We start from the raw sequence: 14584 nt of genomic DNA, 5'->3' as shown, positions 1-14584 counted from the left end.
GTCCTCCAGCCGCTTGTGAACCTTGGGTAAGGTGTAGATGATAGGTATCACTGGATACTCAACAGTAAGGTATGAAAAAGTCTTCTGGTCAATCCAGCCAGCATTGAGGCCAATGGCCAGCAGATCATCAACAAGTTTTTTTGTAGCTCTAGTTGGGTTTTGCCTAAGATGTACATAAGTGTGTCGATCATCCAATTGTCTTACTATCTCACGGTCATAGTCGACCCAGTTCTGCAGAACAATTGCCCCGCCTTTATCCGCGGGGCGTACTACAATTTCCTTATTGTTCTTCAAGGATAACAAGGCCTGTCTTTCACCAGTGGATAGATTGGAGTACTTGGGTTTAGGTTTAATGACACCAGTAGCTTGGCTCTGTGCCATCCTGGAAAAGGTATTAATACTGGCATTCCTTGACACAGGATCAAATGTGCTAGGTTTAAGGCAACGATTAGGGACACCAGTCATGTCAGGTGCATCTACAAAATGTTCCCTCAACCTAAGCTTACGACAAAACTTGTAATGATCTACAGACCACTGGAACTGGTCATGTGGGGTAGTGGGTATGAAAGATAAGCCTCGAGATAACACCTGACGTTCGGTGTCACTTAAGGCATATGTCGATAAATTAAAGATCATGTCGGCTTCTTTTTCGCCCGATCGTATCTTACTCTTCCAACCACCCCTCCTTTGGTGTTTCCTCGTGCGCCGCCTGTTTGGAAAGATGGATTGGGAGGGGGTCTCTGATCTAAAAAAGGTCGCCTGTAGTAGCCTGAACTATCAGAAGTATCACCCTCTGATGATGCAGCTTCAAAAAATTGTGGCCTCTGTCGACGTGGGCGGATGATGACGCCGATAAGATCTATTTTGAGCAGATAGAGTTTCATGATTTACCGGCTGAGACTTCAACCGATCTGTACCATAAATTGTTGCGTTTACGCAAACGTGAGATTGATTTGCTTCTTCACGGGCAATTCCTCAGTGAATACCACCGGAACAAAAAGATACCCCGAGGTTTTAGGGTTCATAACGTTCCCACTCTGGGACGTAATAACCCTGCTTTTTGTTCCAGGTGGTGTGGTGTGCTTAATAAGTGTTCAGCCGATCTTATTTTGTTAGTTATTGAGGAGGTTGGGAGTGATCTAAAAAAGGTGCGCGCAGACCTTGAAGTGTTTAAAACCTCATATCTGAAAAAACTTACAGCTGACAAGAGTGAGTCCTGGCTTGAAAAATTAAAAACTCAGGTCGATACATATCAACAGGACCTTGTCCAATTCAAACGGAAAAAATTAGATACGGTCAACAGTGACTATAAAAATCATCAGGTGTATCGCTGGTTGACTGGTGACTCTCAAGACAATCGCGGTCGACGGCCAACACGCCCACGTCGACAGAGGCCACAATTTTTTGAAGCTGCATCATCAGAGGGTGATACTTCTGATAGTTCAGGCTACTACAGGCGACCTTTTTTAGATCAGAGACCCCCTCCCAATCCATCTTTCCAAACAGGCGGCGCACGAGGAAGCACCAAAGGAGGGGTGGTTGGAAGAGTAAGATACGATCGGGCGAAAAAGAAGCCGACATGATCTTTAATTTATCGACATATGCCTTAAGTGACACCGAACGTCAGGTGTTATCTCGAGGCATATCTTTCATACCCACTACCCCACATGACCAGTTCCAGTGGTCTGTAGATCATTACAAGTTTTGTCGTAAGCTTAGGTTGAGGGAACATTTTGTAGATGCACCTGACATGACTGGTGTCCCTAATCGTTGCCTTAAACCTAGCACATTTGATCCTGTGTCAAGGAATGCCAGTATTAATACCTTTTCCAGGATGGCACAGAGCCAAGCTACTGGTGTCATTAAACCTAAACCCAAGTACTCCAATCTATCCACTGGTGAAAGACAGGCCTTGTTATCCTTGAAGAACAATAAGGAAATTGTAGTACGCCCCGCGGATAAAGGCGGGGCAATTGTTCTGCAGAACTGGGTCGACTATGACCGTGAGATAGTAAGACAATTGGATGATCGACACACTTATGTACATCTTAGGCAAAACCCAACTAGAGCTACAAAAAAACTTGTTGATGATCTGCTGGCCATTGGCCTCAATGCTGGCTGGATTGACCAGAAGACTTTTTCATACCTTACTGTTGAGTATCCAGTGATACCTATCATCTACACCTTACCCAAGGTTCACAAGCGGCTGGAGGACCCCCCTGGGCGACCCATCATTTCGGCCAGGGGTTCAATCCTCCAGCCGCTTGCTGTTTTCGTGGATCAATTCCTTCAGCCCTTGGTACAGGATGTTACCAGTTACTTGAGAGATACGGGTGATTTTCTCGCCAAAATCAGAGAAATTGGTGAGTTACCTGCTGATGTGTGGTTGTGCACTATGGATGTGCAATCTTTGTACACCATAATCCCACATCAGCAAGGTATGGAGACATTACGCAAGCATTTGGTGGGGGCAGGCCAGCACCAACCACCCACTGAATTCTTGCTTGAGCTTGTTCATCTGATTCTCACTAAAAATTATTTTATGTATGGGGCGGAGTTTTATGAACAGAAGAATGGGACCGCAATGGGCTCAAATATAGCGCCATCATACGCTAATCTTTATATGGCGTCCTATGAAGAAACCCATATTTACCCTGCTTTTGGTCCACACATACTCCGCTACTATCGTTATATTGACGATGTTTTTATTCTTTGGTCTGGCACTGATATTGAATTTTGTCTAATGGTTGAGCATCTTAACGGCTTGGATGAGCCTGTTAAGTTTACTCACAATATTAAACATGATGCCATTGAATTCGTAGATGTGAAATTGTACAAGGAGGGATCCTCACTTGCCTCTACTCTTTTTAAAAAAGAAACCGACAGAAATACGTTTCTACACCCCACCAGTCAGCATCCGGCATCGCTGAAGGAAAGCCTACCAATATCGCAATTCTTGCGTGTGTTAAGAATCAACTCGAGCACCGAGAATGCTAAGCGACAGATTGAAGATATGCGGGGGCGTTTCCTCGATAGAGGGTACTCACCAAAAGTGATCGAACGCTGCCTTTCAAAGGCCTACAAAAAATTTCACACACCACAGCAGCACAAGCCTAACAAGGCCTCAAATCAAATGGTCCATGTAAGCACATATGACCACACTTCGGGCCTGACTAAATCAATTTATAAAGAACTTTGGCATATAGTAGGCACCGATCCAGCATTAAAATTGGACACTAGGACCTTACCGATGAGTGCATATCGACGTGGTCCAAATATTCGTCAAATGCTGATGCGCCCAACAATGCACCCATCACCAAAAGCCACATCCTGGCTAATTGGGGGCAAAACTGGGTGCTTTAGGTGCGCAACCTGCACCACCTGCCGATCGATGATTGTCGGCACGACATTTCCCCACCCACATAGTGGTGAGAAAATTAAAATAAGGAAGAAGCTTTTGTGCACAATGGACTTTGTCATCTACATTTTGATGTGTCCGTGTGGTTTGTACTACACCGGCCTCACGACCAGATGTTTTCGTGAACGTATGGCCAACCACCGTACTTCAATCAGGGCTGCCTATGCCGCAGGCAGTTCCGATAAACCGGTGGCCAGACACTTTTTGAAAATGGGGCATCAGATCTCAACACTACGCTGTATGTTGATTGATCATGTCCCCAAAGACCCTAGGGGTGGCAATCGTGAGCTGAAACTTAAGAAACTCGAGGCAAGATGGATCTCTCGCTTGAATACTATTGACCCCAAGGGTCTGAATGAATATAATCATCTTAACATCTTCCTTCATTGAAATTAGGATAATACCTTGTCCTTTACCCTGGACTGCCCAATTACTATCGGACTGTTACAACCCTGCTGACATTCTCATGAATATTTTTCTCGTTTTTTCATTTTTTTTTTTTTTTTATTCTATAGCCACTGGTTAATTTGTGTGACACAGGATTTTTGATACACTGTGCCACCAGTGTTGTCTTTATGTATGTCTAAATGTCCGTTTGTGCTTTATATATGTTTTTTATCTTAAAGATGTTTCATGCTATACAGCCCCCTGCCACTTTGCCATGCACAGCGTGTTGTACAAATTTTGTCCATATATCTTTTCCTGTGCTTGCGCTCCATTGTGCTTAGGCACTGGAACGCAAAGCGCACTTCCGTGATCACGTGTGCTGCTGTTATCCCGTGCTCCGGGTACAGCCCCTTCAATCTCCGGCCGCTGCTGAGTGACAGCATTGCATGCGTTCCATTCACAGAATACTGTGAGACGCAACACGCACTTCCGGTATCGGGTGCGTGTCACCGCCCGGACTTCCGGGTTTGAATACACCACGCTAGACAGCGTGTGTTTTACCTGCACAGTAAGTGTTTATTTCTCTATTGAGCCTTGTCCGCATACTTTATTGTGTCTTCAGCCATTTAATATGTTTTTTACACGTGATCCACGTTACTCTTATGCTTTTTTCAGTACTCATTATGTGTGTCAGCAACGCTGACCAATCAGAGGCTGCTTCACACAGCTGTGCTTTGTAATTTGGCTGGGGGTGTATATAGATGAGCTTGGCATTTTGTGTCAGTGTTACTTTGCCTTCTCTGGTGTACCTTTGGACCTACTTTGTGTCTTGACAAAGGCCCCATGCGGGTCGAAACGTCGACTATTATGTGTGACTATTAAAATTGGCTGATTTTTGCTGCTATGGTGAGTGCCCTCGCTTTTTATTAAGCACTTTGGAATATAATTGGCTATCCGGATTGGATGACCTTTTGCTGTGCACCCCGTTTATAGTCCTGACATTTGGATGTGAGTGCGGAACCCCCTGGCTATATATATATATATATATATATATATATATATATATATATATATATATATATATATATATATATGCTTCCAGACAGATATTCCCGACATATGACGTATATATACGTCATGGTCGGGAGGTACTTCCCGACCGAAGACGTATATATAGGTCATGGTTTTATAAACTGTCACCGCGTCTATAGACGCGGTGACAGTTTGGAGATGTCTGCTGTCCCTGACAGCAGACATCCCCCCTCGCGGCGATCGCTGCGATTGGCTGTTCAAATGTGAACAGCCAATTGCAGCGTTTTCTTTGTTACCGGCGGCTAAGCCGCTCGGTAACACAGTGATCGGTGGTGACCGGTGCTGTTAAGTACAGCACCGATCACCACCGATCGCCAGCCCCCCCCCCCCTCCCACCCGGCAGCCCCCCTCCCTCCCACCCACCCGGCTGCCGCAGCGCCAGCACCCCTCCCAACCCCCCACCAGCCGCAGCGCCAGCCCCCCTCCCAAAGCTGGTGACCAAAATGGGGTCACATGTGGGGGGGTTCCACTGTATTGGTGCTTCGGGGGTCTTGCTAATGCGACATAGCACCCACCATTCATTCCACCACCAAAAATCACTCCTTCCCTTCTGAGTCCTGCCATGCACCCAAATGGTATTTTTGGGTCACATATGAGGCATTGCCGTACTGGGGAGAAATTGGGGCACAGATTTTGGGGTGCTTTGTCTCCTTCATTCCTTGCCAAAAAAAAAAATTTTGAGCCAGAACTGCATTTTTGTGTAAAAAATTACATTTTTTTACACAAAAATGCAGATCTGGCTCAAAATTTTTCATTTTCACAAGGAATGAAGGAGACAAAGCACCCCAAAATCTGTGCCCCAATTTCTCCCGAGTATGGCAATGCCTCACATGTGACCAAAAAATACCAGTTGGGTGCATGGCAGGACTCAGAAGGGAAGGAGTGATTTTTGGATTTTGCAGCACAGATTCTGGTTGAATGACCCCTGAAGCACCCATACAGTGGAACCCCCCCACAAGTGACCCCATTTTGCAAACTACACCCTTCAGGGAATTCATCAGGGGGTATAGTGTACATTTCAAACCCCCAGGGGTTTCACCAATTTTGATACAACTGAGCTGTGAAAATGAAAAATTAAATTTTTTCATTTTCACAGCCCAGTTGTATCAAAATTGGTGAAACCCCTGGGGGTTTGAAATGTACACTATACCCCTAAATGAATTCCCTGAAGGGTGTAGTTTGTAAAATGGGGTGACTTGTGGGGGAGGTTCCTAACTTTTAGCACTTATGGTGCCTAGAAACCTACATGGTGCCTAAAAAAAAATCTCATAAAAAGGAGGCTCCAAAATCAAGTAGGTGCTCCTTCTATTATGAAGCCTGTGGTTTGGTCAACGTGCACACTAGGGCCACATATAGGATATTTATGAAAACAAAAGAATTGGGGGAATCAATTTTTAGTCACATTTCTCTAGTAAAATCTACTGTGTTCGTTAGAAAAATGTATTAAAATTGAAACTCTGCAAAAAAAAAGAAATTTTGAAATTTCACCTACACTTTGTTTTAATTCCTGTGAAACACCTAAAGGGTTAACACACTTCCAAAATGCTGTTTTGAATACTGTGAGGGGTGCAGTTTTTGAAATGGCATCATTTATGGGGGTGTCTCACATACAAGTCCCTCAAAGTCACATCAGAACTGAACTGGTCCCTAAAAAAATCAGTGTTTGAAATTTTCTTGAAAATTTGAGAATTTGCTATTCATATTTTAAGCCTCCTAGTGTCCAAAAAATTTAAAAGGAAGTTGAAATAATGATGGAAGTATAAAGTAGACATATGGTCTATGTTAGTTATTAACTATTTTGAGTGGTATGATTATTTGTCTCACAAGCAGAAAATTTAACATTTTGCAAATTGCAAAATTTTCCATTTTTTCACGACATTTTGGTATTTTTCACAAAAAAACACAGACTGTATCGACCCAAATTTACCACTAACTTGAAGTACAATGTGTCACGAGAAAACAATCTCAAAATCACTGGGATAAGTAAAAGCAAAAAAAAGTTATCCCCACTTAAGTGAAACATGTCAGATTTGAAAAAAATGGCTCTGTCAGGAACGCAAAAACTGGCTCTGTCAGGAAGGGGTTAAGGACGTTTTTTACTTTGGACTGAACCCCTATCCACTGGTGTGTTACCATCTACGCTTGACCTGGACCCTAACTTTCTCATTCCGGGTGGGAAAGGAAAGTCCGGTGCTGTGGGAGGGTGGATGTCCCGTTTTTAATGGAATAAAGGGTGAAATGTAATAGGATGAGAGATTCAGAAAGTGAGAGATTTGGTAAGAAATCTCCAGTTTTTTTAAAGCGGCAATCATTTACACTGCAAAACCAGTTGGATGTTGAATTGTAAATGATTGCCGCTTTAAAAAAACTGGAGATTTCTTACCAAATCTCTCACTTTCTGAATCTCTCATCCTATTACATTTCACCCAAAGTCTTTTTTGGATTATTCATATAGTCCTGACTTGTTGGATGATGAAATAAAAAGAAACCTTTGGATGAAAATAGGGCACTACCCCTCGGTGAGTTCTTGTATTTTTATCACATATGTTGATAGCTGGAAAATAAACTGTTACGGGAACTTCTCCTAGCTTGACTAGGTGAGTCAATCTGGGATTCAGTTTCTGTGGAATTTTAGACACAGACTTGTATTAATAAGAAATTTGTGTTGTCTTATCTTTCCCCTACACGTTTGGAGAGCACCATTCTCCCCCCATTTAGATTAAGGGGATCAAGAAAATTTCCGAAGGTAGCGCTAAGGAGCTCCATATCTTGGTGTCTTTTGGTATAATACTTTGGGTTTGGTATCCCAATCTTTGTGGTCACTCCTAGCAGCAACCTCTTTGTGAGCGCAAGTAACTCTAGTAAATTTTTGTATTAAATCTAACACTCATATCTACTCTCTCTGCACATTACATCAACCCCACCTGCAGTGCATATGGTTTTGTCCATTAAAGAGTAAATTTGCGAGTGAACCAGAATAACCCCCTATTTGTGAACACCCTGTTACATCAGTTTAGTCACTAGTGGGGATGTGGCTGAGATACATACTGGTATGAATCTGAAGTAGTTGCTTAGCGTACACATGTCCATGCATGCCTCCAACACACGTGTAAATCACAAAATCCATCTGCAAATTAATTTGAATCATGCCCTATGTCTACAGGTGGTAACATATCATATCAGCTTAACAACTCAATATCACCACATTCGTGGCCTCAGAACAAGCATGATATTCAATTCAATTAATATGACTGATATTGGTCAGTGGAGCTGGTCATTTTTTGATCACAATAACAGGTTTCCCATAGGCCTTAGGAATAATCCAGCACCTTGGCTCTGCTCGAAACAACCATACAGTGTGACCTTTATTTTGTCCATCAATGTGTGTGACAATAGTGGAAAGTGCGGCCAGTAGCAGCATTAGCCATGTGTGGCAAGATTTAGGAGCACATTTACCATAGGATCATATATGCAATGCGATCTGGGAGGGATCTACTGCACTTGATCACTTTGCAATATGAGATTCTATTGGCGGGATGTATGTTCTGCAGATGCTGGGACAGGGGCTCCAGAAAGAGCCTGTGATCAGCTTTGCCGGGTCTTGGGGGTCTGTGCATGCGCAGTTAGCTCACCCCGGGATGACCCGCGGGTGTTTTTTGGGGAAATATCTTCAAACCACCAAAGCAGAGGAACACCCAGCAGTTTTTGGGTGTCTCCATGAAAACGGTGATGAATGCAGGGCAGGCGGCTGACGTCAGAGCCCATCTTATCTCTGGCTAACTGCGGACAAAATAAAAGTAATTTGATGGCAAGTTATGGCAAGGGGGGGTGCATTAGGTTGGGTGGCGTTAAGGTGCTCACGAGTGACCCCTGCTTAATGAGCCAACCTGAATTAGGCCATAGTCACAGCCCAGTGTCTCTAGTCTAGTACATGTGAGCAGTGTTCTCCTTCATCTGTGATGCTTATAGAATGTAAAATCTACAAAAAAAGACCATACACTACACCTCTCGGAGGTCTCAGTCATGCATATGGGTGTAGATTCTAGGTGTACAAGGACACATCTGTATATTACCATAAGTACCTAGTCAGTAATAATAATAGGAGCCACATTTATATAAAGGGCAGATTATTCAGTGATTTCTAATTGGAATTTAAAGGTAAAACTAACCTGGCCCTATAAATGGTTCGGTGTTTTCATTTCATGTGAATGTTGCCGTTTACAGGAGTATAAGTTTATTTACAGAACATGTTTATACAGTACATAGTTATAAGTGATATTTACTTGACAGTTCTTCACTGCGATTCAGGCTGGATGTGCGGGAATACATGCTCCGAGCGCTGCGTGCTATCAAGCTCTTCCCTTCCAAAGGGCTGTTTCCGGGTAACCCGGCAGGTGAGGCCCGTGTACGCCCGGGGACAGTGTCTAACAATTCTGTGCAGCCCAAAAGCCGAACTTGTAAAACACCTGCAGGAAATAACTTGGTTTAGAAACATTAACATATTTTAAAAGGTATATTTTGTTAATATAATCTGCTATTCTGGACCCATAGTAATCCACCCAATCAGAAAATAATACATGTAAAATGTTACCCTACTGCAGTGATTCCCAAACCTTGTGCCGTGGCACCATGGGAACACTTGCAAGGGTGCTGCAGGTTGGTGGTCCAGGACCAATTCAAATTATTTATGGTCAATATAATAGACAAATCCAGTGCTAGTGACTGCCAATCATAAGATATGTATACAAACAGAAGCAAATCCTGTGCAAAGTATGAGATGCAGATGGAGCCACAGTTAATGGTAGTGCCAGCCGATCACCGAGATGGGCACAGGTGAGCGTCTTGCACGCTCCCTCGTCCATTGCCGCAAAAGGGGTGCAGGAGCGTCTCACATGCGCATGCGCCAAGGTGTGCTGAATGGCTCCAATAAGAGCTGATCCGCCTGTGTAAAAATCCACATGGTTTTAAAAAAATGTCTACATTTTCTTTGGCCTAGGGGTGCCGTGAAAAAGTTTGAGACCACTGCTCTACTGTACTGCAATGACAGCAGTTTAAAAGGAAACACAAATTGGGGACCCACTTCTGAGGGCTTCACATGCAGTACAGTACCAATGTTTGGTAGGCACTTTGCACATGTGGTGGACTCATACTGCACATGTGTCGACGCCAGACAGCATCAAAATGTCAATGACTGACAGCCTGATGCAGTTTGGGGGTCGGGAAGGGACAGCAACTGCCTCTGTTTTGAAAAACTGAGGTGTATTACCGGCCTACCCTAAATTTGTGTTTTGATTTTTAAACCCTGGACCCTCTACCAGGGCCGGACTGGGACCAAAAATCGGCCCTGGCATTTTAAACACACAGGCCCACCTGCTGCGTGTCAAAAGGGTGGGTGGCCTAATAGAAATACGACGTGGCATCACAAAGGGGCGTGGTATTTCACATTTAAGCAAACTCCGTAATACCTATTACACATTAAGGCACCTTCCGTAATGCCCATTACACATTATGACACACACCATAATGCCCATTACAGTATATGACACACACCATAATGCATTGCATGCCCATTAAACATTATGCTTTTGTGCATCTACTTATGTAAAATACCCTCCAACATCTGAAGGGTAGAAATCGGTACAACTCGGAAAGGGGCATGGCCATGGGAAGGGGCATGGTCATGCCTCCTTTCCTATACTTTCAATGGTACATTTGGAGGATAGTACACTACATACTTGATCTGTTGATTAGAGAATCAGAGCTATAACACGTCCGGTCACTGCTGGCCTTGCACAGTACATTACTCCCCTTACCACATCTTATACCAAACCCCCACACAGAGAAAGCCATAGTGCATTGCCTCTTGACCAGGAGAGCACTGGGCACCACCACCACCGCTGTTGCAGCCACCACCCACATATGAAGTGCAGGTAGCCTGGGAGCACTTCCCCTTTATGGGCAGCTGGCTGGCTGCAGCACTTTGCATGTATGCTCCCCCTTTGCCAGTTAGCTCTAGTGCCCCCACATCTGCCAACATTTTTGTGTCGCTTACCCAATGCATACATACCTTACCTTTCCTGCCCTGCTCCATGTCCCCCACGTGGCACCAGTGCTCTCCCACCTCACAGACAGTTGTACAGCCACGGCGCCAATATACACCGTGCCTTGTGATTGGACCACAGCACCTCAGGAGCTGTAGTGCTGACATCCAGCTACCCCTCACTCTACCCAGGAAACTACTTCTCCCAGAGTCCCCTTGGCTACCTCATGCTCCGGCTCCCATGCCCCCTCTGTCATTCTACTCTGGATGCCCGGCGTACTACAATGGCTCCCCCCTTCCCTGCTCGGCCAGCTACTCCTGCTGCCTGGATACTATGGCTTGCACAGGGGATTGATTGGCTGCACAAAATCGGCCCACAAGGCCATAGGCCCTTCTGGCATTTGCCAGAAGGCCAGTCCGGCCCTGCCCTCTACTAGAGAAGTGGACCGATCCAGCAAGGGAACCAGGCATGGTGAGAATGTGTGATTGTGTGTGTTTGCATGTGTGCACGTATGTGAATAAAGTTGTACTAAGATATTTGTGGTGTGTGTGTGTGTATTTATTTCTACATCAATTATATTATATCTACATCAGTTATACAGTGGAACTACAAGTCCCAGCATGCCCATTAATGCCCCACATGCAGGTACTTTTGGTTCTCTAAGTCTCAGCATGTGGGGGAGGCTTGCTGGGAATTGTAGTTCCACTGCATAACCCAATGTCATTTTTAACATCTATCTTTTTTTTTAATTAAAAACCATCAGTCCGCCACCCACTGTCCAGGGGGTGTATGTGGTCCCTGGGTCGACATTGTCTAGGTTGACAGTCACTAGGTCGACAGCCACTCGGTCGACACCTTGAAATGGTCAACATAACATAGGTCGGCATTGAAAGAGGGCGACACAAACTTAAGGTCAACATGCGTTTTTCAAGGTTTTTTTTTTGGTGTAGACGACTTGGTTCATACTATCCAAGTGGGCATAGAGTGAGAATATGATAGTGTGCCGAGCGCAGCAAGTGCAGCGAGCCATGCAACGGGACATGGTACACTTATCCATATATGTTAATATATGTCGACATAGACACAAATAAACTTGGAAAACACATGTTGACCTTGTGGGTGTCGACCATGCCCATGTTGACCTTAAGCTTATGTCGGCCTTCTGTCAATTTCGACCTATGGTATGTCGACCATTTCAAGGTGTCAACCTAGTCACTGTCGATCATTAGTGGTCGACCTAGTGACTGTTGAACTAGACATTGTCCATCTGTTATATGGTAACCGCCCAGGGGTGGCGAGGACAGCGATGGCTTCATCCTGGAAGAGTTAAGCCTTGGGGGGATCCCCACTCCCCCCAGGTCCATCGCTGACCAGCTGGACCTGAGATTATGTTTCGGCACGGAACCGGTGCTGGTTCCAAAATACAGGGGACCCCTACTCTCTTTGTCTCCTGTATTTTTGGATCCAGGACCGGTCCAAAAGCCTGGTGCTGGTTTCTTAAATACAGGGGGACCCTATCCATTTCCCCCCCTGTATTTGGTAAACCAAAACAGCCTCAATGAGCCCGGGACTGATTATACTCAGGAGGGGGGAACCTTTTTTTCTACCACAAAACCTTGGACTTCTACATTGCTTAAAATCCCACCTTCCTGTTACTAAGATTTTGCCAGAAGTCGCAAGTGATTTCTGACATTATATAAAAATTTGCACCCTATTACATTTGCAATTTTCTGCAGAAAAAGTGACTAAATGGTGCAATATTTTATCTGTCTAACAAAATCGCACCCTATTACATCTCGCCCAAAGAGCCATGATAAATCCCAGAGCAGCAATAATTCAGCAGTGAATTCACAATCAGCCAATCCTAACAAGAATGCTAGTTCATCATCATCATCACCACACACTCCTTGCACGTGACCTTGTTCATTGGCAAATTTCTTACTAGGATCTATTTGCTATAGAAAACCAATTAGAAGTGTATGCCAGATAGATTAATGCCAATATGAATAAACCAGTGTAGCAGTCACCATGTATATGCCCCAATGCCCTATGTTCCACATTGTCAAACCTTCCAAAAATTCTGTTTTGCTGCAATCAGAACCTCTATATGTACAGTGACCATAAAACTCTGTTTGTGGAATATTGTCTTACATCGGTAGAACTTAATTACACTACAGAGATTATTCATATGGTATGTTTACCCTATATATTTGTGGTCACACTTCAAAATACCTGTGAGAGGGGCGGATTTGGTGAGAGTGCCGTATGGAGAGGCAAATGAGGGAGGACTGAGTCTTGTTGGAGAGTCGCACATAGCCATCTCCTCTCGCAAGAGACATCTTTTAGGGTGGTCGTCAGGTAAGTCCTCAAAACACTTCTGAAGAGATAGGTTCAGCAGATCCAGCCTCTGACGAGACTCTAAAAGGCGAGCCTGCACCTGGACAATGACAGAAGAAGGTAGATTTATGTATTAATGAAAACCGGCAATTACACAGAGACAAAGCATGTGAAGGAAGACACTGTTCGACGCATAAGGAATAATGACATCAGTAAGCAATGTGCATACCAGTTATGCTGTTGGAAGTGATCTTATGCATTCTTCTAAGGACTGGAACGATGGCATTAGTCATTCCCCGAAGGGGACGATGTATTCTGTATGTGGGCACCAGCAGGAACAAGAGGCTATATAGTAAGGAATACAGACTTCCCGAGTACATCACAGGAACAGAGAACATGACTGGGTCCTCATATGATCAGATATGATCAGTAAAGCCGAGATCTCCGTCCTTCATTTCCATCCATGTGGTTTTGTGACTGTGGGGAACTGTCAGGGGCATGCTACACAGTGGCGTAAGTTTGTAACAGTCCCCCGGAGGCAAGATGAATGTTGGTGCACCCCACACATTATGTATATAGAAAGGGGCAGTATATATACAGTATCAGAGGGGAAAGGGTCGGATCAGCCGGTCGCTAGGCACTTCAAACTACATAATCATACCGCCATCTTTGAGATATAAAATGATATACTGCATACCAGCTAACTCCAGGGGTGGGGATAGAGGCCCTCTCCTCTTACAGTTAGAAACTAAATGGATTTTTAGACTTCAGACAGTGCAACCGCTTGGGCTCAACGAGCAACTCTCATACACTGCTTCATTTCATCCAGCCTCTACCTGTTAGCTCTCTCTGTGATTTAGAGTTGCACATTATTAAAGCACAGTATGCCGCTTTACATTTATCAGGCTTAAAACCGTATTGTTACACAACGTGCAGCATATACATAGCATCCATGTTGATATATTACACAGTGATGTTGTTTAGAACTGTTAACTCCAATCATATGGATACATCTGTATTCCAGGTCTCTCCGGAATACGTCCCCGTTTTAATTGTGTATTGTTTTGATATCACCTAGGTGACGGTACACTGACACTCCAGGATATGCCCACCCAGGGTGTCAGGAACCGTCAGCGCGGCCGCGCTTCTATGACATCACCTGGCTCCCTGCTGCAGCGTGGAGTGGAACTAACGGGGCGGGGGTATGTCACTTTGAATGTCTATAAATGTAAGTACTGTATATGTGTTCATGTTATGTCTTGATAAAGGGTAACCACCCCAAACGCTGACTTAGCACATATCTGTGTCA

The 14584-nt window shown here is 44.4% G+C and overlaps 1 protein-coding gene across 6 annotated transcripts in view; it reads right to left on the bottom strand.

The window, feature by feature from the left end:
• LOC146075597 (serine/threonine-protein kinase N1-like) overlaps window positions 1–14584 on the bottom strand; it is a 91251-nt gene that overhangs the window by 36239 nt on the left and 40428 nt on the right. For all 6 annotated transcript variants that reach the window (XR_014473600.1, XM_083184981.1, XM_083184980.1 and 3 more), the window contains 2 exons: window positions 13171–13375; window positions 9181–9363 (listed from right to left, as the gene is read on the bottom strand). Coding sequence is in view for 5 of the 6 variants with exons in the window: in XM_083184981.1 (XP_083041107.1) it covers window positions 9181–9363; window positions 13171–13375 (388 nt within the window). In the remaining variant the exon portion in view is untranslated. The remainder of the gene's footprint in view (window positions 1–9180; window positions 9364–13170; window positions 13376–14584) is intronic.

The sequence above is a fragment of the Crinia signifera genome, chromosome 4, assembly GCF_055691185.1.
Source record: "Crinia signifera chromosome 4, ASM5569118v1, whole genome shotgun sequence".
In the NCBI taxonomy this organism is placed as follows: Eukaryota; Metazoa; Chordata; class Amphibia; order Anura; family Myobatrachidae; genus Crinia; species Crinia signifera.
This window is presented reverse-complemented; position numbering and strand designations above follow the sequence as displayed.